Raw genomic sequence first — 27,976 nt, 5'->3', positions numbered from 1 at the left:
AAAGTAACTGGGTCTGAGATCCCTTATTTTGCCCCAAACTCTTTTATAAGATGTGTTAAATATGTACTTCTTTTTTTTTTACCTCCTAAACGATGGAAGACGTCGGATGTTTTCACATTGATTATCTGATAAAAAATTTATTCTTCTCTTGGCTTCTGGGAGATTACAGCACAGAACACTGAGGGGCTGGGAATAGAAATGTTCTAATAGAGAAAGCTGAAAGAAATGTGAAAATTAAATATATTTGCTGTATTTTGACAGTAAATCTTTTGCCCTACGTTTGCTCAATTTTAAGGTTTTTTTTAAACAGCAAAAATAGTTATGGCACTAATATATTCAATAATGTCACAATAGCAATGCAAGTAATGCACAGATGGCTATATACTTTGAATTTTTTAAGACTCCAATTTTGTCGACAAGGTCAGAAAATTGTAATGTCTGAAGTAGAAACTAAAAGAAACTAATATAAATAACTTAGCTATCTACAGGAGCAACTCACTCACAATAACAGTAAATGTGGTGGGGAGGTGACTGCGGTGTGACCTCATAGCCTAACAGATGCTCAAATACTCCTAAGAAAATACCAATCTAGAATCAGTGTAAAAACTGGCGTGCTAAATAAATAAAAACGCTACAGTAGCAGAAATTTTGCCTACTGATAAAAAACAACATGAAAAACGAGGGACAGCCAAAGAAAATGTATCTTTTAAAATTCAGTTTTATTTCATGGAGGAAAAGATGGTACAGTATCTGGCGGATACGTGTATTCCAGTCTAGAATGCTGTGGTCTCTGCAGTACAAGGGTGACTGATCTTCCAGATCCTACCATAACTTATAAGATATATTTTACAAGACTATCCACATGTTACAAGCTCTGAATCTAAGCAAGCTTCTCATGACCCGTTTGGTTTTTCCAGATACCTTGTACCAGAGACAGTTCCCTAGATAGTGGCCAAAACACACCCTGGTCCCTGGAAAATAGCATTCTGCAACACAAATTAATCAATTAACATGCTAGCTTATATATCAGTCTTAAGGTATTTGAGCTTGATCCTTCCTGGGTAAACGGATAATGAATTTCTGAGCCTGTAGAGCTGAAGACCAGATATCCAAGGCAAGAGGATATCCTCCAAAACAGTCCAAAACAGTCCATCCTCCAAAATAAGGCTATAAGGCAAAGGGCCAGCCTAACTTAGAAACAAGTACAAAATAGAAAGCAACTGTTCATGCCAGGTGCTGAAGTATTTTTGCACATATCAACATGATCTTATTTCTTACTTATGTGTTTCCAATTATATTAATGTGATAATATTTATTCCAATGTTAACACTACTTTTTAAACATGAGAAAAGTAAAAACCAAACACGATAACGGACTTGCTGGGGAGGAGGAATGGGACTAAGTCACATGAGTTACAGTAGAGTTATAGATAGGACAAGAACCCAGTAATACTTAACTATTTGGTACAAGTGTGTTCCCAATATTTGGGTCAATTAACAAGTTGGTTAACATATCCACCTAATAAGGGAAGGACTCAAACATATACTGAATGATTATATGCCCTACTGCACCTTCTACAGAAGTAAAAACTTACACATATTTCCCACTGATGATTAGGAAAACTAGACAAATGGGGTGTAAAGACTCTGCCACTTATCAGCTGTGTGACCTTGGCCAAGCTACTTAACCTAAGCCTCTGTTTCTCCAAGTGCAAAACTGAGAATAATACATATTAATGAAGCAATGTCAATACTTAGTAAAATGCCTAGCATAAAAAAATTATCAGGAACCTATAAAATCATCTAATCAGATCCCTTCATTTTACAGATGAGAAAACTGAGAAACAGAAAGATTCAGTAATCTGGTTAATACGCTTTTCTTCACTCACTTTCCCAATGATATTTGAGCTTACAGTTTATATATTTTTTTCCCTTAACTTCAGTGATCTCTCCCTTCTATTGGTTTTCCTTACTGTTTTCAGTCTCCTTTTCTATTGCTCACTCATACAGTCAGCTTGCCTTAGGGCTCTACTCTTGGTCCTTTCCTCACTCTAGGTGACTTCATCCTCATTACACAGCTTCAACCACCACCTTTTAATGATAAATCCTAAATATTTCTAGTCCAGATCTTTCTCCTGGGTACCAAATCTTTATATCCCACATGCCCTAAATTTACCATACATAAAAAGAAACTCGTGAGAGGCCTGCGTACCGCAAAAAAAAAAAAACAAAAAAAAAAACCAAAAAAAAAAACCCTCATCCTTTTCTGACAAACTGGCTGTTTACTTTAACACGTACACTTAATAAAGGGTACCAACCTCCAAACTATCTGCCAAGCTAGAACCTGTGTGTCTGTAAGATGCTCCTCTCTTACACACCCTATCATCCACTGAGTAACAAGATTCTATCTCATCTTCAAATCTGTTTCCTTCTCCCTAGTCCCACTATCACTACCTGTTTCGCCCCTGTTGTATCTTATCTAGGTAACTGCAGTAGCCCTCTAACAGAGCTCTCTCCCTCTACTGTGGCCTTTCCAATTTTGACCCAGCTAGCTCCTGTTCCTTAGGATACACTTCTGTTCTCCTATGGGCCCCCAGGCATGTTTCTTTAACAGCACTGACTACTCAGAACTGTAACTGCCATTCTACTCGTCTGCCTGCTTCACTAAATAAGCAATTTGAAGACAGAGATTTCTTTATCCTCTGTATCTCCAGGGCTCAGCTTAGGTCTTGACTTACAGTAGACCCGTGATAAACACTCATAAGTAAATAAACAAATGAGTAAAATGAAATAAATGAGAGGAATAAATTAGAAAGTTACATCTCAATTTCATTTAATTTCACATATTGCTAAGGTAAATAATATTTTCTTGCTTTAAAATACTCTTTTTAAAAAGTCTAAGTTGAAAAAAATGACACATATTAGCCATAACAGCTAACACTCTTATGTAATAGAATACTATAGTGTTTAATGTAGAGGAAGAGCACGTATGAGAAATAATTTATAATCTTCAAGGCACTACACAAACATGAGGTATTACCATATGGCACTTTTGTACTGAAGGTTACTAATACATAGGTTTTCATAAACCTGACAACCGGCATGTGTTCACGACTATACTTTGCTAAGGTATTTTAGGTAGTTGCCGAAAGAAGGAAATACTATCATCTTTGAAACAACTGGAGAATGGAGTCCTCTTTTAGATTAGGTGTTATGAAGCTAAGTTCATGAATTTTCTTCTTGAAATTTATGAAACTTTAGTGAAAATCCATTCACAATATATAGGAATAAATATAAATGAACACACACACATATGTGTAGGGCACAGCAAACTAGAGCCCATAGCCTATTTTTGTATGTCCCAGGAACTACGAATTATTTTTATACCTTTATAAAGGGTTATTCTAAAAAAATAACAAGACATTCAACAAAGACCACATGTAGCATGTAAAGCCAAAAATATTTAATATCTAGCCCTTTAGAGAAAAAGTTTGCTGACCCCTTATATATAGCATTTCCTAGGTAGAAAGTCCATTAGCATTCATCAGATTCTCAAAAATAAAGGTCCCTTCCTCCTCACCCCCAAATGGTTAAGAACCACTGGAATGGAGAGGTCTTTTTCCATTTTTGATATTCTAATTAACGTATTCTCTACATGTTGCTGCAAGGTAACAAAGGAATCATAGAATCTAGAATAATATAACTTGACCTTACTTATTCAGATTTTGCCATTTAAAATGCCCAATTATCACACTAAAAAGTCAGTCTGAAATAACATGCAAATTATTTAGGATCAGCTTGCGAATTTTCAAACCCATTAGTCTTCTTACCTGAAGTCCTTTTATAAAGTTTTGGATTGAGAAATCATGATACAAAAAGATGTTGGTCAGAACCTGCAACACTTTTTCACTTAGTTTAAACGGAAATTGAGTTGTAAGAAGTAGCTGAAAGAGAAAAGGGAGGTAGGACATATTCCTGGTTAGTCTTCCCTCTTCATAAACATCAAGTATAAATAATGAGGCAACGAATGATACCAAAACACAGTACCTATGAAAGCTATACTAGTAGCTAGATTTTTTTAGGTCAGATATCAACCAAAATTTTAAACAAACTTATACAACAGTAACAACAACAAAAGAAGCTATTCATACTGTATCTTCAGAATCACAGATATCCATCATCCTTCATTCAATTCCTAATTTTAAAAAAATCTATTAAAAAATATCATCTATACAAACTCTTTTCTCCCAACAGAAGCCACTGAAGAAGCTGTAGGCTTTGGCAATTCTTGTTATTAGATTTCTTTTTTATCCATATTGATGCACATTAACGAAGAGCAACAACACATTATATACTGGTGAATGAGAAACCCCAAATTAACAGGTGTCTATTTAAAAAATATTAAATAGCTGAATTTGCATTATTCAGCTAATTTTCAATGGCCTACACTGAAGATTTTACATCTGAAAACAAAAAGTCATACTAGGCTTTTCAAACAGAAACAGAGTGATAAAAGGCCAACTGAATTTGGAAACAACCTAGCAACTTTAAGTACTGTAGCTGGAAAAAATTTCCCTAAAGTCAGTGGCTACTACCTTTAAGGGAAAAAAAATGCAGAAGTGGTTACTAAATAAGTGGAAGGTGGTCGTTAGTTTACCTTACAGAGCAGCACAAAGGACATCTTCAAGGAGGTGAGTTTAGCAACAGTTCACGGAAGGTCAATACTAAAGAACAGTATTTCCACTTAGGTAGAAACATAGAGGTAAGGTCTGGGAAGGCATTGGTATTTACTTTTTGTCACGAGCAGTATGACAGGAAAGAGTCCATGAAAAACTTCAAATCATTTAATATAAAATGTAAGGGTGGGGTTTCCCTGGTGGCGCAGTGGTTGAGAGTCCGCCTGCCGATGCAGGGGACACGGGTTTGTGCCCCGGTCCGGGAAGATCCCACATGCTGCGGAGCGGCTGGGCCTGTGAGCCATGGCCGCTGAGCCCGCGCGTCCGGAGCCTGTGCTCCGCAACGGGAGAGGCCACAACAGTGAGAGGCCCGTGTACCGCAAAAAAAAAAAAAAAAAAAAGTAAGGGTGAAAACATTGTTATTGTTACTAGGAAGTCATTAAATTCTGTAAAAATTTATTTTAAAAACCTTTAAGTTTCTATTGAGTAATGACTGGTTGATAGATAAATAGGTAGGTAGATATAGAAAGACATGATCATTCTTTTCATAAAGCTTATATATATATATATATATTTATTTTTTATTTATTTTTTTTTTGTAGTACGCGGGCCTCTCACTGTTGTGGCCTCTCCCGTTGCAGAGCACAGGCTCCGGACGCGCATGCTCAGCAGCCATGGCTCACGGGCCCAGCCGCTCCGCGGCATGTGGGATCTTCCCGGACCGGGGCACGAACCCGTGTCCCCTGCATCAGCAGGCGGATTCTCAACCACTGCGCCACCAGGGAAGCCCATAAAGCTTATATTTTAAGTGAAGAGGCAATACTATACATGAGAAAATCATTAAATGAAAATAGTAAAATATGTGAAGGAATATATACAATATCATACTGAGAAATTTATCACTAACATTCATAAACTGTCCATGGCAGTTTTCTTTTCATCCTATTTCACTGGTAAAATTTTTTTCTTTTTACCTTATCAAGTACTGTAGTCAGGTGCTCCTTGCAAGACAAAGACTGGAATAGTTCTATACACAATAGAGATGATACTGCATGAGGAAGCAACCGATGGATGACAACAGGAGACGTGGCGATTCCAAAAATGAGTATTAGTGGAAATTCATGTAGATGCTGACTAGTTTTTCAAAGGAAGATGCAAAAGTGGAATGTCTTCAGCAAATATATTTCAACACACCATGGTTTAAAATAAGACCACCTTTATTTTCAGGCCTACTTTATAAGACATTGTTAAGGAAGATCATTCTAAATAATAAAAATTTTTAGGTCACTTATTTTCCTGTTACAGTAACATAGAAATAGTTATTTCCCAGACATTCTAGCTCTGAAATCAATCTATTAATAGATCCTCTCATTTTAGCAATAAGAACGTAGTGGTCCAGAGAGATCAAGTGCTTCCCCCTAAGGTTATACAAAATCAAATGTTAGAAGAGGCGTTAGATGCTATTCATCCTCTCGCCCAAAGTTTGAGCCCTACCTACAGTCTTCCTCACAGTTAAGACATCTAGACCACGCTTTAAGAGTTCAGTAACATGAAGCTCACTAATTTTCAAGGTAACTTATTCTATTTATGGACGTTTCTAACAGACACTATGTCACCCCAGCATAACATAATTCTAAGCTTTAGAAAACTTTTCTTACAAATAGGTAAGACATTTTTAATGAACATCATTAAAAAAATATTACATTCTTTCCCCACAGTCTTAACTCAAACTTATTGAACATGATTTATTCTTAGCATTACCAATATGAACATAAATGACTTCCACAGAGTAAAACATCAATATCCCTGAGGGCTATTGTAGGTCAGAGCCCTCTGTATCGTAGCTGATAATTTTGCTTGTTCCCTCTTATTAGCTATTGCTTTTCAGTATTCTAGCTGTATGCAGTTCTACTTTCATAGTGCTGAAGTATTTGAACTACCTTACTGTTTAAGTTCTTCTTTCTTACTTTTGATGGTAAAAGTAGTCACAAGTCTGAGTTCCAAAAAAGCACAGCTTTTCTGTCACTATCCTGTATTGTGCATTTTTTTAGCATGTTAATCAGTTCAGTGTTAGCACTAAGAAAAGTCTTAGGATCTGGAAATCTTAGTTTCAAATGGGGGAAAAAAGACTATCAAAGTAGGAATTATTAGTAGTAGATTATCACACAATACAGCTTTAGGCAAATGTAGCCGTAACTATTAAACAAGTTAACATACAGAAGAAACCAAATTAATTTATATTGTAAAAAATGTGCCCTGGGAAAAGCACGTCACTGGGTTTTTTTTTTTTTTTTTTTTTTTTTTTAATTTTTGCGGTATGCGGGCCTCTCACTGCTGTGGCCTCTCCCGTTGCAGAGCACAGGCTCCGGACGCGCGGGCCCAGTGGCCATGGCTCACGGGCCCAGCCGCTCTGCGGCATGTGGGATCTTCCCGGACCGGGGCACGAACCCGTGTCCCCTGCATCGGCAGGCAGACTCTCAACCACTGCGCCACCAGGGAAGCCCCACTGGGTTTTTTAATAGGGTTATTTAGGGCTTCCCTGGTCGCACACTGGTTGAGAATCCGCCTGCCAATGCAGAGGACACGGGTTCGATCCCTGGTCTAGGAAGATCCCACATGCCGCGGAGCAACTAAGTCCCTGAGCCACAACTACCGAGCCTGTGCTCTAGAGCCCATGAGCCACAACTACTGAGCCCGTGTGCTGCAACTACTGAAGCCTGTGCGCCTAGAGCCCGTGCTCCGCAACAAGAGAAGCCACCGCAATAAGAAGCCCGCGCACTGCAACGGAGACCCAACACAGCCAAAAATAAATAAATAAATAAATAAAATTTATAAAAAATAGGGTTTTTACTTCAATTCCAAGTCTCACAGGATTGCCTTCAAGATCCAATAAGATCATAAAAGTAGTTTCTCATTAGAAATACCATATAAAATAATGTTATTTAAAAAAACATTCTTGCTCAGTAGAGCCATATGTAACTCAGAGCTTCTAAGGGTGGACAGGTATCAGAAAATAACACATGACAAAAATATCTCAACCTGGAGTAGTTTATCCATCTAGTGGGCAAGTAAGAAACAGACAACTCTGGTGAGAGAAACTACACTTTATACTGCCTTATCATTCTAATTTAAAACTGGTTAACTTTTGATTCCATTTTTGGATCAAAAAGCAAATGAAAATCGTATAGGAGGTGTTCAAACATTCAATTTTATAAGGAATTTGAAATCATCCTGGTTTCAATCCATTAATATTAAAATGAGGGTTAGGGCTTCCCTGGTGGCGCAGTGGTTGAGAGTCCGCCTGCCGATGCAGGGGACACGGGTTCGTGCCCCAGGCCGGGAAGATCCCACATGCCGCGGAGCTGCTGGGCCCGTAAGCCATGGCCGCTCAGCCTGCGCGTCCGGAGCCTGTGCTCCACAACAGGAGAGGCCACAACAGTGAGAGGCCTGCGTACCGCAAAAATAAATAAATAAACAAACAAATAAATAAATAAAATGAGGGTTAAACTGCTACTCATTTTCTCTGCAAAAGGTTGCTTTTTGATTAAAGTTGTATGTTTTCTTAATAAGAAGAATTTTGCGAAAAAAGCCAGAAGATATGCCATCTACCTGCTGATAATTATAAAGTCTTGGAGTACTTTTGTGGTGAAGCTTTCCATATCCTTTAAGATAAGCACAACAGGAGGAGACTGCCATTGGCTAGGAGTCCTCTTTTTTCTTGGCATTTTTGGGTCAGTCTTCTTTTAAGCCATTGTGGAAAGAAGGAGTTAAAAGTAAACTTTACTACCCAAACAATGTTATAATGCCACAAGTTGATATATCTTCCATCATATTTCACAGTAACATTGTTTCTTTTATTTCTCCCACATAATAAAGAGAAATTCATTTCAACAGTTATTAGCAGAATCTTTCTATGTCTGACATGGGAATAATAACCAAGAAGAAAAAAGTTCAGTAAAATCTATAACTCGTATGAAATATTTATATTTTCTGCTATCTGAGAAAATGACAGGAAAAGCATGGGGAGAAGAGAGTATTTTCTACAAAATTGATTTTCTGTTAGTACAATGTTATATTTTGCTTCGCTTTAGAGTTAGAACCAGTATTTTTCATTAAAAATTGTAATGAATAACACTACATGCTGCGCTACTATTATGAAATTTCAAGTTGAAAAGCATCTTAAATGTCATCTGGTCCAATCCCAATCTTTTAAAGATTTCTGACCTAAATTGCAGGCAGTATTTGATTTCTAGAAAAATCTAAAACTGTGGATCAAATTAAGATATTATGGTAAGCATTAGACCCAGTTTAATCCCTATATAAAGCAAAATAAACTTCACTTATGATGACTTCAGCAAATATGTTCTGCAGAAAATGTCACCACAGTAACTTTTCCCATACTATCTGACTACACAGCATCATAAACTAAGGCTGTGGTTTTATGGTGCAGTTATCCATGAATCATCTAGGTTATTTAGATTCGCCAGAGACTGTCATGGTAGAATGAGACTTCTATTTATGTATCTGCTTGTTAAACATACTTTACTTACAGAGCATTTATTCCTCAAGAATTCTAAACATGGAACAAAGGAGATTTACATATATATTATATATGTGTGCGTGCGTGTGTGTGTGTGTGTGTGTATGACCATTCCTCATCAAACTAAGTCGACAGTGGGTACTGAAAGCATGGTTCTACTGCACAAAAGTAAATACTGAACCTAAGAGATAATATATTAAAGATAAAGACATTAAAGATAAAGACAGAGATAGAATCTGCAGCAGAACAAATTCCTGATGCTGTTTTGTCATTAGATGACATTCTCCCACAAATAAAATGGTCTCGTAAGAACCTAAACACCTCCCAGGAATTAGGCTACATACTGATAAAAGAAAATTTCTAAATTCTAGTAGCCTTAGGAAAAATAAGTAGCTTCTATTAAATTAACAGCTAGTGCCGCATAAATGTATGCTTATTAGAACAAAACAGTACTATGTTTACTATAATTCCAGACTTCTTCAATCATATGCCAATTTCCTGGCTAAAAATTGTCAGTTTACATTTACCTGTGTGACATTCATATACCAAGTAGAAAGAGAATCCATTGAATAATGTATCTTTTTCTGGGTGACCTGAACACTTTCTTTCTCTTTGGATTGCACGTCTACACTGCAGTCCATCAACTGTGAGGCCAGCTTTTGCAAAAAATGTTTCACATCTGCAGAACATAAAACATAAGAAAGCATATCCCCTTAAAACACATCTAAAACACCTGAAACTTCTTGATCAGTATATTACACTATTTGGGTAGAATGTGTTTTTCTATACTTAACCTAATGTAACATTGTTAAACTATTAACTATTGAGGTTCATTAGTATCCTCTCCCTAATATTTTAATTTCATTCATTCAGACTAACACTAGGTCAAAGCTTATGTTTATTGTCTGTAATAAAAGTGTTACCTAAGCAAATGTGCAAACATGAAAACTATAAATTATATTAGGAATAATATGTATTTAAATTACACTGGACAGCAAAAGGTTTTTAAGACCCCTAAGAAGACATCAACAGTGTTATTTACATAAGTTATTTTACTGATTACAACTCTTCCTCATAGTCATTTTTAAAGATGCCCTAAGGGCTTTTACTTAATTCCAAACAGTTTATGAATATGAACATAAATATAAGCACTTAAAGCCCTTGTATCAGCCCAAATCTAAGCACATTTTACTTTATTAGTGGCCACATCCTTTTTGATTTAATGGCTCCAGATACCCAAGATTAGCTCTGGCAATGGACTGCTTTTTACCAGGGTGGCCTTTCAAAGTGGGATAATAAGATGATTTGAGGCTGTGTATGAGCCTATGTATGTAGTCTCTTCTCTGTTGAGCTAAATAAGAGCTCCGCAGTCCTCAATTCTCAACTCCCTGTCCCAAACCTTCCAACTTATTAAAATTTTACTGGGTTCAGGAACACATCTTGTGAGTGCCTGGACTATTACTGGAGGTGAAGCTGATTGGTGGGGGGAGGGGCCAGAGTAAACTAAAGCGGTAGAGAGTCCTACAACAGTCAAGATTACGCCGGAGGCACTAAACCTTATCCTGCCAAAAATGTAGTACCATGCTCCTCCCGCAAATAAAAAAGGATAAAGAAAGCTAGAGAGACGCACGGATGGAAGAGATATGTAACATCTCATCAAGGTTGTTACAGCATTTATACTTCACCTGGACAATCTTTAGCTTGCAATGAAACTACATATGGAGTAACATTATTCTGAAGGACTTCTGTTACACTTCTGAACGTTAAATCATGATCTGTTACATTCACGCCTACGGGATAATAAATCAGTATTACACCATCATTTTTATCATTAATAATTTAACAACAAGAAAAACCATTTAACATGTCAAGTGAATTCATAAGTTAAAATATTTTAAAAACATGATTGATAATAGAAACTAAGAAAACATACTGCATAAATGAAGAGCTCTCCATTAAAAAGATACATATAGTGGCACACACTGTACTTATCAGGAAAGGTATTTAGCACGACTTTTCTTTAAAAAATCTACTGGGGATGTGTAGTTGACCCTTGAAAACATTTTAAAAGCAATTTCAAATTCATAAAGAGCTCTTTAAAATAATTATTCAAAAACAAGGGCCTTGGGCTTCCCTGGTAGCGCAGTGGTTGGGGGTCCGCCTGCCGATGCAGGGGACACAGGTTCGTGCACCGGTCTGGGAAGATCCCACATGCCGCGGAGCGGCTGGGCCCGTGAGCCATGGCCGCTGAGCCTGCGCATCCGGAGCCTGTGCTCCGCGACGGGAGAGGCCACAGCGGTGAGAGGCCCGTGTACCGCAAAAAAAAAAAAAAAAAAAAAAAAAAAACAAGGGCTTTACTGTGACCCTGACTTAACAACTGAGAAGAATCCAATCATTAATATCAATTCTATTAATGATCTTAGTAGTAAATACAAAAGGTAAGTGTATACTAGGGGAAGAGTCTAAAAACAAATTAAAACTTTAAGTCCTTTAAGTATTTACTGAATCCTGGTTCTCATTTCCACAAATCAGTTTTAATGCTCTGCATGCAGGTATCAGAGTTGAGTGGAAATTTCCCCACTACTTTGGAAAAAATTCTATTCACTGATACCTTCCCTAATGTCACAATCTGTGACTTCTAGAAAGTGCTTTGGTGCTTAGAAAGTGCTTTGGTGCCAGCAGCAGACATCTTGAAACTGCTTGAGACTTGCTACTACTATAAAACTTCAACTGCTTGTAATATCGTATTTTAACGCATATATGTGGAACCTAGAAAAATGGTACAGATGAACCGGTTTGCAGGGCAGAAATAAGAGACACAGATGCAGAGAACAAACGTATGGCACAAAGCGGGGAAAGTGGCGGGGAGGGGGTGGTGGTGGGATGAACTGGGAGATCGGGATTGACATGTATACACTAATATGTATAAAATGGATAACTAATAAGAACCTGCTGTATAAAAAAAATAAAATAAAATTCAAAAATTCAACAACAACAACAAAAACTTCAGGTGCTTGGAAGGAAAAGAAAAGGTTCAGAATCATCCAGACCACCAGTAGGCAAATTTTTTTTCTAGGAGACAAATAAAAATGTAGGCCGGCTATTTTAAAATGGACATATATACCTTTTTGAAAACAGAAAATGTATGACTGTGTAACTGTATAAGTATTCTTTGAGTACAGATATCAAAATGGTATTTAGCATGCATTGTGGTCTAGGAATGTGATACTGCATCACTGAACAAATTTGGGAGTTTAATAAAACATTGGCTTCTCTTGTCTTTCACTGACAGACTTTATTAGTTATTTAACACTACGTTCCTTAAAACAATGGATTTGCCTATTGAAAACAAGATAATCAACAATGTCTTCAACTGGAAAAATGTTCTCCTCAGACCACTGACTTTGAAACTTATGATTTCCATTAGCTTCTTTTCTCATGACAGCAGGCAGAGAAGGGATTTAAACAGTTATCTCACAACAATCTATCAGGCCCTCCCTCTTGACTGTTTCCCCCACTCTACTTCCAATTGCTGTAACCTGGGGGGAGAGAAACACAGCACCCAACAGTACAAGCCAGCCATCACTGGACCTCAGTTTCTCATCCATAAGTGGAAGGGGTTTGAAATTAAGTGGCCGGCTGCACTGAAAAGCTGGTCCACAGCATTATAAAAATCATTCCCTGGAGTCTTGTTACTCAGAGGGATCCTGGGATTGGCAATATGGGCATTACCTGGAAGCCTGTCAGAAATGCAGTTTCCAGCCCCACACTAGACCTATTAACAAAAATCTCTATTTACTAAGATCCCCTGGAGGTTATCTGTAGGTATCACTAAGGTTTGAGAAGTATTGCCCTGAATATCAGGAATAAGATTTAGGTAATGAACAGTATTAGAGGCAGTATTAAACAAAAGAATTAATTTCTTATCTCAGAGCTCACTAGTATAAAAACCTTGAATAAACAACAAATTGGAAATACAATGAAGAGTATGTTTGGAATCCAAATAAATCCAACTTTCCTTTCAGAAGGAATGAAGAAAATGTGCTAATATTCCAAAGAAATTTTTTCCATTATCATGCAATCCAGATGTCTGGTTAAAATGGGATATTAATGATGGATATTTAAGTACCTAAAACATTTACAATCTGCAATCTGAAAGCAACTTATATGTAGTTCATCCAAACCCCCTTCACACCATTAATATTAATACAACATTACAAAACAATCCAAGATTGAAAAAATAAGCACAGGGAAATAAAATTAAGGTTATAGAGTAATTTCATTGAAGATACGATAAAGTATAAAAATTGTATCTATCAACATACTGGTAGTTTCTTTATTACTGAATTCAAATCTCAGATTCAAATAACTAAGGCAGAAAGAGTAACACAAATATATTTCCCCTTCATTTTTCTGACAAAAAGGCGAGGAGGGTTCTAACTAACCCTAGATCAATTTCTTTTAATTTACAGATGTATGGTTAGTATAAGGAACTTTTATTGGTTTTGGAAGTATGCAAACTTTAATTGGTTTAATTCTGTAAATGAAAAAGACAAAACAAGTTTATCAGAACAGGTGATTCCCACTATTCTCAAGAAAAAAACCACTATCACAAAAAACAAACACACACATATGTACCTAGAACAAGAGCAGCGGTTGGAATTTCTCTGAGTTTTATTTGAAAGCCCCAGTCTCTTGAATTCTTCTGGAACCCAGAATGAGACTTCTGCAGAAATTCAATTAGACTGTCAAACAGGCTTTTATTTAATTCCTCTTGTAGTCGCTACAAAAAAAACCACAAAACTTTATGAATTATTTTTAGCAGTAATCTGATACATCTTTCCAAGTTTGGGAAAGAAAACTGTCATGATTTCAATTCCAAAGATCACATGTAAAATAATTATAAGATAGATGAAATTAAAAACTGTTTTTCCTTAAATCTCCAGTGAGCAGTGCTTTGAATTCCCTCCTTAAAGAATCTCATTTATTCATTCAACAAACATTTACTAACCACCTTACAAATGAAAGAGTCTCTTCCCTAAAAAAATGAAAAAACTGAGCTAGAACACTTACAATTAAATTGAAATACATTGCATAGAGTGCTATGATAATACAGGAACAAAGAGTAGGATCATCCACCTTAAGCTGAGCGGGTGATACATTTGAGCCGAAGAATTAGATGCTCCTGCAAGTGATGCAGGAGGTGATGGTGGATGAAAGAAAGTTCAGAAGGAATGGGGAGTGGAGGAGGCAATCAAGGAAGAAAGCACAAAACATCTGGGGAACCACAGATACAGCTAAGAATAAAAACATGAGAAGTGGCCAGGAATGAGGCTGGACAAATACTCAAGGGACTATACCAAGGAAATATATATTTGATGTTAAAGGATTTAGATTTTGTACTGTGGGGAGAACCATTAAAGGGATTTGGAGCAGAGGCATGATTAAATCAAAGTTAAGAAGGGTTCACCTGGCAGTACTGTGAAGGCCAGATTAGAGGGGACCGGAGGGGCTGTACTGGTAGTGGGGCTGGAAAACCCCTGTAGCCTGGATCTGCCTGATGGGATTTGGCCAATGGTGGCAAAGGGACTAAGGACAGACCAGAAGGGTGTGACATCAGAGGCAGGGACATCAGTTAAGAGGAGACTATGACACTCTATTATGACCATTTAGGTTTCCTAAACTAGAAATCACAAACCCAAATTGCTTCAAGGGTTCCAAGGAATACATGAAGGGGCAAAGCCGCCAGGTGTGAAGCAGTAGAGAGCGGTGGGAAGCAGTAACAAACTGGAAAGTGCGTAACCCTCCAAAGGCATTAAAAAACAGGAAACACAATCCTGTCTTGGTCGAACAAAACAGGTTCCCTCAAAATGTTGGCCCTACATCTACAAATCTGCTACAGTGGAGAAACTTTAGGGCTGAAATATAAAGAACATGGTAACTGATTATGAGGATGAGGGAATGAAGTGGTTTACAAATAGCTTGATTTCTTACTTGTGTAACTGAGTGGATAATTAAAGGAGTGCCACCATTTGAAAGCTGTGAGAATACGTAAAGGGCCTGTGCATTAGCAGCCTTAATTATAAACATATGTTCCAATACCTGAAACTATGCTTAATACTTGAAACATCAGGGTTTTTAATTTTTTTTTTAGGATATACAGATTACGCTTAACCAAGATTACATATCTCTCATCAACACTCTTATAAATTGGTAGAAAGGAAAATGGGAAGGAACAAATATGAGATTTAGGATATTAAGGAAATGTTAAGCTATTAAAAAACAGTATTCACCTCAGTTTCAGATTTCATCTGCTGCCATATCAACTGGTAAGTTTCAAAGCGAAGCTTACTGTCCTCAGACTCATTTTTCCCTTTATTAAAATAGTCCTCTAAAAACACAGAAGGAAATAAGTCAGTTTCTCTTTTACATAATAGAAAATCTCTGTGCAAAGTAAGTGATGGGGTTGATTTTTTTTTACAAGTATCAAATATATATATATATTTGGGGATAGGTAACATTCAATATCCTTTATATTTAATTTTATTTATAGATCTTATTTTTTTACTATATTAATGGTATTTGTAAGTTTAAAAATCTTTTAAATTTTTCCATTGTATTTCTACTTCATTTACTTTTGAACTTCTAACAGTTTTTACTTAATGGTTTTGGTTTGAGGTATATACATTTAATATTAACGTATTTTCATTATCTGCTCTTATGCTAAGGCTCTGTATACTTTGCTTCACATATTTGCTTTGAACTCTCCTTTATTAAATGATTCTTATTACTACTATTCTAATTCTTTGCTTAGCTGAAATAGTTTAGTGCTGCCTTTTATTTAGTCTGTATTTTATATCCTTCTTGAATGGCTTCCTCTAAATGATTAGCCATTTATCAACACACTATTTATTGCAATGGTTTTCAAACTTTTTAAACCATGATCCATATTAAGGAACACATTTTACGTCATAATCCAACACACGTGAATCTAGGAAAAACAAAAACAGAAGTCCCATAAAACAATACTTCTCATTATCATGTGACAGCAAATGTTTTCTCTTCTGCTTTTTAAAACTATCAAGATCCACTAAACTGATTTCATGACACACACTTGGGTTATAACTTTCAGTTTGAAAGAGATGTGCTTATTGGATAATCCGTCCTTTCTCCCACCCATGTCAGATGCCCTTATTGTCTGAATACTTACATATGCACTTGAAACTGTTTTTGAACTTCTTTTGTTCTACTGAATCCAGTTCTACTCCCATGGCAGTCCTGAACTCCTGTAACTGTTAGAGCTTTGTAGTGCATTCTAACATCAAACAGATCCAGAGCTTCTTCCCAGTGCCACCATTATTCTCTTTCAAAAAAATGTAAGGGCTTCCCTGATGGCCCAGTGGTTAAGAATCCACCTGCCAATGCAGGGGACACAGGTTCGAGCCCTGGTCCGGGAAGATCCCACATGCTGCGGAGCAACTAAGCCCATGCACCACAGCTGAGCCTGTGCGCCACAACTGCTGAGCCCACGTGCCACAACTACTGAAGCCTGCACGCCTAGAGCCCGTGCTCTGCAACAAGAGAAGCCAGCACAATGAGAAGACCGCGCACCACAACGAGAAGACCGCGCACCACAACAAAGAGTAGCCCCTGCTCACTGCAACTAGAGAAAGCCCATGCGCAACAGCGAAGACCCAACACAGCCCTAAACAAACAAACAAACAAACAAACAAATAAAAATTTAAGACATTCTCCCAAATTAATTTTGTCATTTCTCAAAATTAATTACCCTGGTGTTTGACTGGATAAAATAAAATCTGTAGATTGATTTGGGGAGAAATGACATTTTTAAATACATTTCAAAAAATTCACATCCCAAAACACTACAGGTCTCTCACTGTTGTGGCCTCTCCTGTTGCGGAGCACAGGCTCCAGACGCGCAGGCTCAGTGGCCATGGCTCACGGGCCCAGCCGCTCCGCGGCATGTGGGATCTTCCCAGACCAGGCACGAACCCGTGTCCCCTGCATCGGCAGACGGACTCTCAACCACTGCGCCGCCAGGGAAGTGCCAGGTCTCTTTTTTTTATCAAATAGTTTACATGCCTTATAGTTTTCTACTTTCCTTCATATTTCTTGTTGTTTACTGCTAGGTATTTTATTGCAACAGCTAGAACTTTCATGGTATTAAATAATAATTGTGAAAATACAGAATTTTTTTAACAAAAAGTTAAAAATTAACAATTTTTTTTTCTAAAATTAACAATTTTTTCCTGATTTCACTGAGATGCTGCTAGGATCCTCCCAACAAGTTTTAATGTTAACTGATAGTTTGGAACAGAAATTCTCTTCCATGTTAAGGAACTTTCCTTCTAATTGTCATTGACTCACAAATCTTAATAAGTTATAGCTGAAATTCAATACAGAAAGTTCTAAGCAAAAACTTGCCTTGTATTATGAGAAACACTATTAGGTAGTGGTTAGACCTTAGGCTCTGGGATCAGACAGCTTGGTTTCAACTCCCAGCTCTGCCGCTTGCTAGCACTATCACTGAGAAAGTTCTTTCTACATCTAAATATCCTGATATAGTTTAATGGAGATAATAGTAATACTTTCTTCATAGTTTAACACATATAAAGTGGTTAAAATATTCTGGCACATTAAAAACACTAAATGTTAGTGCTTTTATTAGTTATAATGACATTGCTCATGATATCAGATGTCATTTCATGCTATGTATCCTTCTTGGATAACAGGGGAACAAGTCTTGAATTTTTCTCTGAAAATGAACTATTTCTAGTTAAGTTTAGCAGTCTCCAACATTAAAGAAATATGTTGATAAGTCAATCAGTTAAAAACAAAATAATTTATAATGTAGCTCTTCTTCGTTCACTATTTTCAAGTCCATCACTGTCACTTTTTACTTGGGGAGGTGAGGAGGGCAAGGAATATAGAAAGCTTCAGGTTTTTTTGAGACTAAATCCATGAGTGTAAAGTTCAACACCACTGTTTATTCTCCTGTTAATGAGAAACCGCATTCTTATTTTAAGTCATACTTTCTACCCTCCATTGCCCTCAATATAGACCATTATTTTATTATTTGCTCCCTGAGCACAGGTACTTTACCTAGCTGGTCTCAAACTGAAGGATTATCACCTTAAAGGTCTACATCATGAGATGACTTAGAAAAATCCAATTCTATATATTGGAGCTGTTTATCTCCTTAGTCAAACAATAGTATAGTCCAGTTTTTCTTTTTTAATTAAAAATTAAAAAATGAGTGTGAATGAATATGCTTAATTGCACATCATAATTTTTCCATCCGAATTAATCTTCACAGTGCTGAATAGTGAGTGTAAATACTCAACATGCCTGAGAGGGCTTTTAAAAAATACCAACACCTGGGTCCCATTCCCAAAGCTACTGATTCAGTTGGTCTGGGCTGCGGTCTGGGCATTGGTGTTTTTAAGAAACTCTCCAAGCTGAAATCAGAATAAGGTCGATGGATTGTCTCGCTGTCAGTTTGCTGGTTGTGATACTGTACTATAGTCACGCAATACATTACCACTGGGGATAACTGGGTGAGGGTTCAAGGGAACTCTCTACTTTCTACACCCTTTCTTACAACTGCATGTGAATCTACAATTACCCACCCAAAAAAAAATCAGTTTTTTTTAAAAGTTCCCCAAGTGATTCTAATCTGCAGGCCCCATTGAGAACCAGTACAATAAACATTTTCTGACTGATAATAACATCTTGATTTGTTTGAAGTAGTCAAGTCTTCTTAACTTGATCACTTAACAGATATCTGGAGATAAGTAAAGAACGTGAAGACAATATTTTTTAAAATAATTTAATTTTATTGCGGTATGACTTACAAATAATAAAATATGCCCATTTTAACAGTTTGATATGTCCTAACAAAGGTATACACGCACATAACCATCCTCTGTCTAGAGAACATTCCCATCACTCCAAAGGTCCCTCTTGGGACTTCCTTGGTGGTCCAGTGGTAAAGAATCTGCCTTCCAATGCAGGAGACACGGGTTCAATCCCTGGTCGGGGAACTAAGATTCTCACATGCCACAGAGCAACTAAGCCTGCACGCCACAACTACTGAGCCTGCACGCCTCAATGAGAGAGCCCACATGCCACAAACTACAGAGCCCACGCACTCTGGAGCCCACGTGCCGCAACTAGAGAGAGAAAACCCACACGCCACAACCAGAGAGAGTAAACCCACACGCCACAACTAGAGAGAAGTCCATGTGCCACAACGAAGCTCTCGCACCACAACAAAAGATCCTGCATGCCTCAACTAAGACCCAACGCAGCCAAAAAAACAAAAGGTCCCTCTGCCCTTCTGCAGTCAATACTCCCTACCTCATCCGAAGAAATCACTGAGATTTTTTTTTTTTTTTTTTTTTTTTTCTTTTTGCGGTATGCGGGCCTCTCACTGTTGTGGCCTCTCCCGTTGCGGAGCACAGGCTCCAGACGCGCAGGCCCAGAGGCCATGGCTCACGGGCCCAGCCGCTCCGCGGCATATGGGATCCTCCCAGACCGGGGCACGAACCCGTATCCCCTGCATCGGCAGGCGGACTCTCAACCACTGCGCCACCAGGGAGGCCCAATCACTGAGATTTTTAAGACAATCTCTTTTAAAGAATGGTGACATACCCTTTGAAGGAAATTTCGAATTGCCTTTTGATGGTACATTTGGATTCCCTTTTAGATTAGAGCCCTGGGGAGTGCCCCTTATCGCTTTGTCCTATGCCTTGGAACATAACTGCTATATCAACATGGTGAGTAAAGCAAGCTTAGACAGGAGAATTACTAATTCAATAAGAGTTAGGTTAGTTCAAGACTTGGGGGAGGAAAACTAACAAATCTGATATTAAGACGTCTTACCTATTGGCACAGAGATCTTTCTCTTCTTGCAGTTTGGCTTAAACACAAAGCAACCCTATAAAAAAGAAAGAGAGAAAAAAGCATAAAGTCAAAGCAGCCAGGAAGCAGACAAATCTGATTAACCTAGTATTTTACAGATAAGCAGATTTTTTTCTTTTTAAGGCGTTTCTTTAAAGTGCTAAGGAATCATCTTTCTTCAATCTGAATTACAGAAGGAAAATTCTTAAACAACAAGGGGACTAACCACTCCTTTCTCCTCCTTCCCATGGGAAGCTGATCTTTGATTTTGCTCTTTGGGACCTAATCTAAGAGACAGACAAAGAAAATAAAAGCTGATGAAATTTAAACCCAGAAAGGTTCCATTTTTATAAAACCTAGTGAAGAAAGAACATTAGTACTATACATTAAATGAAAATCAAGATGATTAAAAATACTGATGCCCTCTCATCTCAAAAGAAGTATTTATTACTGAATTAGAACCTTGACAGGACACAGACAGTTTTGGCTATTGATTCACCTTACATACCTTTCTTCATCAGATAAATTCTTATTCATCTGTCCATTAAAGTTCAACTCAAATTCACCTGCTTTGGGAAACCTTCTCCAATTCTCTAGTCAGAATTATTCTTTCCCCTAATATCTCACAGTACTTGAATATCTTCATTTCGCTTTGTTTTAAGTCACTCTTACTATGTATGATAGTTATTTATGGAGCTGTCTCCCGAAGTAGTTATATATATATATATATATTTTTTAAATCTTTTTTGTGTGTGTGTGGTACATGTGGGATCTTAGATGCCCGACCGGGGATCGAACCCGTGCCCCCTGAAGTGGAAGCATGGAGTCTTAACCACTGGACCGCCAGGGAAGTCCCTCCCCCAAGTAGCTTGTGAGCACCTTCAGAGTACAGACTGCATTTAATTCATAATTGTTTCCCCAATGTTTAGGATAGTGTTAACACATACATTAGGCAATCAGTATATATAATGGACCAATGCTTGCCAAATAATTTTTCTGGTAATTTCCTAGCTACATTTAGTCTCATGTTATTATATGACTAGTGATACACAGGCCGTAAGCTGCTGGTCCCACATTTGTTCTACCAATTCTAAAGCCGTACATCATGAACAGCTTCTTAGAATCCCATTTCTACGGAAAATGAAAGAATCAAAGAAATATAGCTAGGAAAAGTCATCTCAGGATAGACCTAAAGACTGCTGTACAAATATAAACTGGCCATTTGGATTACAGGGTCCAAAATAAGAATTGTGCCTTACATTCTTATACCTGCAACTAACGGAACTATTTAAAACACACAAATTTTTTTAGAAAAATCATTTGGTGCCATGACAAGCTTGTCACTGCCTCCTTTCTATAGCCACCTGTAATTCAGGAGCAGGAAAAGGAGCTATGAAGGAGTGAGACATGAAGAGTGCTGGGAATGGATCCCGATGTATGGCAACGGGAGTGATATAGTTATCCATTTTTCACTACTGATCAAGTGATGGTGTTGGAGATGGAAGAAATTAGGAGGAGAACCAATAGCCAAAAAATATGACAAGGAAAGTTTAGACAGGGGAGAAAAAAGAAAGCTGACAGTTCCATGAACCAATGAAATAATCCTTAAAGATTCTTATTTATGTAAGGTCTCCTTCATCATCATCTCAATACAAGCATTTCTCTTGTCATAAATGTTTTCCTGAAAAAAACAAAAACAAAAAAAACAAACCTCTCACAATTCTGCAAGATACACAAAAATAAGAAAGGCTTATGCAACAAAAAGGATTAGGGGACAGACCACTGAAAACCTATGGAACTTTATAACCAGGACAAAACAAAAACAGTACCATCCCTCATAAAAAATACTAGCAGTTATGCGGAGCGGCTGGGCCCGTGAGCCATGGCCGCTGAGCCTGCGCGTCCGGAGCCTGTGCTCCGCAACCGGGAGAGGCCACAGCAGTGAGAGGCCCGCGTACTGAAGAAAAAAAAAAAAAAAAAAAAAAAATACTAGCAGTTAAGCTCTTCTGGCATTTGCACCTAACATCACAGTCGGTCAGTCTTCAGTACGCTTAAATCCTATGGCTCGTGTTTCCTCCTGGATATGTAGTCTTGGAAGGCACTGAGTCTCATCATTTTATTTTAATGTAATTTTAATCAAAATTAAAAATTAAATCCATGGTAGAGCCTTCTTCATTAATTTACTGTTTCAACACAGGGACAAATGTCTTTGCAACTTATCTGCATTCTCAGCTTTATCAGATAGCTTAACTTTCAGGGGCTTCCGGCCGTACTCCTAATATTACTAAAGGTCTTACTTTACTTGGTCTGTAACAGCACTGTCTAATAGAATTTTCGGTAATGATGGAAATACCTGTGCTTATTTTGTTTACCACTTGTATCTCGGTGCCTAACAGAGCCTTTGGCTCACCATAAATACACATGAGAAGGAAAAAGGAGGGGAGACTGGGACACATCCTCGGGGCATCTGACCTCCACAAACCAGAACTTAAAATTCCTCCGAGGCAGAAAGAACACTAAGGCAGATCGGCGTTTTCGCTCCCCAAGCAAAGCTGGCCTCCACTGGACGTGGAGCAAAGACGCCTCAGCTCGGCCCGCCATCCCCTCCCCTCGAGCCGGTACAACAAGGTCTACGTAACCTCCGCTTCATCCCTTCTTCATAAGGGAATGAAGCAGCTGTGAAGTCCCAGTGGGCGCCCGCCCCCACATACCTTGGACACCGAAGTGGTGGCCATGGTCCGCGCCACCTGCGAAATCCCAGACGCACCCTGGATTTCCCGCGCTCCCTCGCGGCAGCGGGGCAGAGGTTACTGGTGGGCCACGCGGCTCCTTGATTGGCTGACAGCACCTTCCGGGGCGGGCTTTCCGGCGCGCGGGAGGCGGGGCGCGCAGAGGAGGGCGGGGCGGAGCTCAACACCGTCCAGCTGGGACCCGCTTCGTGGAGACAGACATGGCGTGCGGCTTCCGCAGGTCTATCGCCTGTCAGGTACGGGCCCGGAAACTGGCATAAAGGGGGCCCCCGCGCCCCGAACTCCGCTACAGGCCAGTCCCCAGTCATCGGGAGGGCAGGTTCCACGGATACTCTGTTTTTGTTTCTGCTGCCTCCTTCCCCCTTTTTGGAGCTGCTTGAGCCGCCGAGGCAAACCCAGTCGAGAGTCGAGCTTGCGGCCCAGATCAGTTTCTCAGGGTGAAAAGTAAACCTTGAGAGGCACATGTTGCTTCCCTCACGGCTTACCGCCTGACAGCTCAGTGTGCTTTGCCTGGGTGGCAAGTCAGTGGGCCATGATCAGACCCTTTAGAAATTAGTGCTCCATACGCTTAGCGAAGTTGATGATGGATCTGAATTTTCATTTGAAAGGATCTAGTTTAAAAACTCATTTCTCTTCCAGTCATTTTCGCTGCCTGTCCTAGCATTATTTTTGGTAACTCCAAAGATAACATGAGACCCTGTTTTTCTTGATTCTGAGGCATATTGTTACCGGAAAACTGGGTTTGCCTCTTGGTGAGCATGGGGGCAAAAGACATAACCGAACCAAAGATCTGGAGAAGGAAGGATTTATTACTTGCAGCAAGTAAGGAGAAGGGGAGGGGGACGGGCGAGGGAGGATATTTCCCGAAGCAGTATCTCCCCAGTTGGCAAAATTGGGGAAGTTTTAAGCTCAGGGTATGTGCATATTCATGAAGGGGCTTGAGCAGAGGTGAATTCAATAGAGAATTGGGGCAAAGGTTGAGAGTACAGGCTTTAGTAGAAGTCACCTGGGTCAGAAAAGATCAACATCTCATTCCCTAGGTTCTGACCAGTCTAGGTTCTTAGCTAGTAGTTACCATCCTCCACCTGGGTTGGGGCCTTAGTTCCAGTAGAAGAACTCTAAGATACAGTATATTGTTATGTGTATCCCCTGAGGGGGAACTAGGATTCCGCTTTTTCGCTTTTTGCTCTGTTGTTTTACTGCTTTTCCTTTGTTTCTGTGTGCCCTCACTTTTCTGATGAGTAACTGTTTGAATCTGCCCTTTGGAACTCGGGGAAGGTCTAGGGGGCTAAGCCTTTTTCCTACAAATGAGAAACAAGGAAACAAAGTCTTTTGTACCTGGGAGGGCCCCGCAGGGTCCTGCTCGGTTTCAATCCCCCCTTTTCTTTGATACTCCTCCTCAGTCTTGAGGGGAACAGGTGTTAGACAAGAAAGGGAATAACGTTTTGGATAGAGAGGTTAATCCTAAACTTGGCAGAGGGACTCGGTTTTAGGGGGACTCGGTTTCAGTATTTGAACAACTCTAATGAGGATGGGAATAAGACACTGGAGCATTAGATTTCATCAGAAGTAATTTTTAAAACGCGTCGGCCAACTATGCAGTTTTTCAACAAAACTTTCTGTTGTAGTTTTGACAAACCCATTTCCTTTTAATGGACACATTAGTGGACATACTTTGTCTGGCATATAATATGTATTTCATTTAGTTCATTTTTACAGTATTTCTGGAAATTCCTTTGTCTTGACTTTATGCTTGGAGATGTACTGTTGCCGAAATATCGGCTTCCCTGTGCACCGACACCAAACAGAAATACGGAGACAGAGATTTTGGAGGAAGAGAGAGATGGCTTTATTTTTCTGCCAGGCAGAAGGGAAAACACAGCAGGCTAGCGCCTCAAGAACTTTGTCCCCCTCTCCTTCGGGAATCGGAGAAGATTTTTATATGTGGGGCTCGCAGCAGTCCGGGGTATAAGATAAGGATCAAAGTAGTCAAGGTCCTGCCTTCTTCTTCTTCCTGCATTATTTCAAAATCGTCACAGCTGGCGTCAGGCAGCCGCGTAATTGGGTCCGTTTGTCTCGGGGTTATCGGCCTGTGACCTCTTTTCTGAAATGCAAATGCTACAAGGATGATCTGCTACAAGGGAGTCCAGGATGTAATTCACATAGTGTTGTTAAAGAGTAATAGGTTAAAAAAAAAAAAGTAATAGGTTAGCTTTGTGAAGTACAAATCTAGTTAACAGACACTACAGATTAGTAACAGTCAAAAAAAAAAAAAAACTAGGAGTGATTAACTCTTTCAGGCCAGGTTATGTTTCTTCTCTAGCCTGTTCACTGTTCCCTTTATTTTCCTTGTTCTCAGGAGAGGGAAAACTTCATTTCTATCTTTGCTGCAACAGTACTGCCCTGTCCAGTGCCAGCTTCCCAAGTATCAACAATGGACCATTTGATAAGAAAAAGCTAGGTTCATGGCGTACTGGACTAACGCAACAGAGCTTTGGTAGTCTCTCTCGCTGGGAAGTCATTTGAAGTATGGTTTAAGGCTGGTCTTTCAGTGGCAGAGGGTGAGAGGACAGGAAAGTGGAGGAGATGGCTTGATGAGGATTGGATACTGATCTTAACAGTTTTAAGATTGATGGGGGACTTCCCTGGCGGTCCAGTGGTTAGGGCTCACCACTTCCACTGCAGGGTGCACAGGTTCGATCCCTGGTCGGGGAACTGAGATCCCACATGCCTCTCGGTGCCAAAAAAAAAAAAAAAAGATTGATGGAAAGAGCAAGGACTCTTAGGACATGAGCTGTTGATGCTTTCTTTATATTGCAGAATTGATAGATTTTTCAGGAAGTTCCTGTAGTTAACAATCTAGCTATTTGTCTGGGCAGGAGTCTCCCAGAAGAGTAAAATTATGCTAATTAAAACAAAGGAATAATAAAGTCATGTTAATGTGGACAGTAAACTATGTCCAGTGTAGGTAGTTTAGACCTCAGTGTCCAAGCTTTGTGTGTGTGAGATGGCTTCCATTCGAAGCCCTTGGGTCAAGATGGTGCCATGACCAGAAGCAATTTGTGTTTAGTTTTGCAAAGGCTATATTCTTCCTTGTAAAGAAAGCACATCGGAGAAACAGGAATTCATATGTATTAAGTATATTTGTGCTAATTACTTCACGTTCACATTCAAGCCCTGGGACAACCCTAAAACAGAAATATTAACTTTATGATACAGTTGAGCAAATTGAGATCTAGAGAGATTAAATAAGCTACCCACATCTCCTGGTCAATAAATTGCAGAGTTGGTTTATGAACAGAGATCTGTCTAACTTCAAAATCGGCTCCCTCTTATACACTATTCTGTTTAGTTTGTGAAGGCAAGGAACACGATCTGATCATTAAACAGAATGTAATAGAGTTGTCTGACAACATAAACCAAGTAAATGTATATTTCCCCAAACAAAAGGTCATCAAGAGATGATCTGGGACTTCCCTGGTGGTACAGTGGTTAAGAATCCGCCTGCCGGGCTTCCCTGTTGGGGCTGTGGTTGAGAATCTGCCTGCTAATGCAGGGGACACCGGTTCGAGCCCTGGTCTGGGAGGATCCCACATGCCGCGGAGCAACTAGGCCCGTGAGCCACAACTACTGAGCCTGTGCGTCTGGAGCCTGTGCTCCGCAACGAGAAAGGCCGCGACAGTGAGAAGCCCGTGCACCGTGATGAAGAGTGGTCCCCGCTTGCCACAACTAGAGAAAGCCCTCACACAGAAACGAAGACCCAACACAGCAAAAATAAATAAATGAATATCCTTCTTTAAAAAAAAATAAAAGAATCTGCCTACCAACGCATGGGTTCGAGCCCTGGTCTGGGAAGATCCCACATGCCACAGAGCAACTAGACATGTGCACCACAACTGCTGAGCTTGCACTCTAGAGCCTGCGAGCCACAACTGATGAGCCCGCATGCCACAACTACTGAAGCCCACGTGCCTAGAGCCCGTGCTCCACAAGAGAAGCCACCGCAATGAGAAGCCTGCGCACAGCAACAAAGAGTAGCCCCCGCTCACCGCAACTAGAGAAAGCCCGTGCACAACAACGAAGATCCAACTCAGCCCCCAAAATTAATTAATTAAAAAAAGAGATGATCTGAAACAAGGATAAACATAAATAAAATAAAAATATGTGCAATATACACCTCTGTGAATGAGGGTCCTTACCTAGTTTAGGAGTGAAGGGGAATGTATTACACGAAAGGGTACATTCATTCAGCAAATTTTGATTAATGAATCTACAGTTTTCTTTTTTTTAATCTCCTTCACCTGTTTCTCTCCTCCCCCCAGCATTTCCCCACCAGCAACCAATTGTTCTCTGTAGCTATAACTCTGTTCCTGTTTGGTTATGGTTGTTCATTTGTATTTCCCTTTCTCTGTGTGACTTATATTACATAGCATAATATCCTCTAGATCCATCCATGTTATCGCAAATGGTAAGACTCCTTTTTTTTTATAGCTGAATAATAGTCCATGGTATACCTACACCACATCTTCTTTATCCATACAACTGTTGATGGGCACTGACATTGCTTCCATACCTTGACTATGGTAAATAATGCTATAATGAACACAGGGGTGCATATATCTTTTTGAATTAGTGTTTTTATTTTCTTTGGATATATATCTAGAAGTGGAATTCATAGATTGTATAGTAGTTCCATTTTTAACTTTTTGAGAAATCTCCAAACTATTTTACATAGTGGCTTCACCAATTTACATTCCCAACATTAGTGCACAGTGTTCCCTTTTATCCACATCCTCACCAACACTATTTATTTGTTGTCTTTTGATAATAGCCATTCTGACAGATGTGAATTGATACCTCGTTGTTTTGATCTGCATGTGCCTGATGGTTAGTGATGTTGAGCATCTTTTCATGTGCCAGTTGGCCATCTGTATATCTTGAGAAAATGTCTGTTCAGGTCCTCTACCCATTTTTTAATTGAGGAGTTGGGTTTTTTTGTTTTTTGGGGTTTGGGGGTTTGTTTGGTTTTTTTCTGATGTTGAGTTTTATTAGTTCTTTGTATATTTTGGATGTTAACCCCTTGTCAGA

At 39.1% G+C, this 27,976-nt stretch overlaps 2 protein-coding genes across 6 annotated transcripts in view; one reads left to right on the top strand and one right to left on the bottom strand.

Annotated features, from left to right (window-relative positions):
* ORC3 (origin recognition complex subunit 3) overlaps nt 1-22,917 on the bottom strand; it is a 62,689-nt gene extending 39,772 nt beyond the window's left edge. For 3 of the 4 annotated variants that reach the window (XM_081250409.1, XM_081250406.1, XM_081250407.1), the window contains exons 1-10: nt 22,850-22,917; nt 20,121-20,175; nt 15,509-15,606; nt 13,854-13,998; nt 10,901-11,005; nt 9,743-9,894; nt 8,285-8,415; nt 5,650-5,809; nt 3,830-3,943; nt 83-216 (exon numbers count right to left, since the gene is read on the bottom strand). In XM_081250409.1, coding sequence (XP_081106535.1) covers nt 83-216; nt 3,830-3,943; nt 5,650-5,809; nt 8,285-8,415; nt 9,743-9,894; nt 10,901-11,005; nt 13,854-13,998; nt 15,509-15,606; nt 20,121-20,175; nt 22,850-22,873 — 1,118 coding nt within the window. In that variant the 5' untranslated portion in view covers nt 22,874-22,917. The remainder of the gene's footprint in view (nt 1-82; nt 217-3,829; nt 3,944-5,649; nt 5,810-8,284; nt 8,416-9,742; nt 9,895-10,900; nt 11,006-13,853; nt 13,999-15,508; nt 15,607-20,120; nt 20,176-22,849) is intronic. The other variant, XM_081250408.1, reaches the window with a different exon arrangement.
* Nucleotides 22,918-23,023: 106 nt separating this feature from the next.
* RARS2 (arginyl-tRNA synthetase 2, mitochondrial) overlaps nt 23,024-27,976 on the top strand; it is an 82,171-nt gene continuing 77,218 nt past the window's right edge. Inside the window, exon 1 of one of the 2 annotated variants that reach the window (XM_081250411.1) lies at nt 23,024-23,124. In XM_081250411.1, coding sequence (XP_081106537.1) covers nt 23,089-23,124 — 36 coding nt within the window. In that variant the 5' untranslated portion in view covers nt 23,024-23,088. The remainder of the gene's footprint in view (nt 23,125-27,976) is intronic. The other variant, XM_081250410.1, reaches the window with a different exon arrangement.

This window comes from Mesoplodon bidens (assembly GCF_964165515.1).
Source record: "Mesoplodon bidens genome assembly, chromosome: 12".
Taxonomy (NCBI): domain Eukaryota; kingdom Metazoa; phylum Chordata; class Mammalia; order Artiodactyla; family Ziphiidae; genus Mesoplodon; species Mesoplodon bidens.
This window is presented reverse-complemented; position numbering and strand designations above follow the sequence as displayed.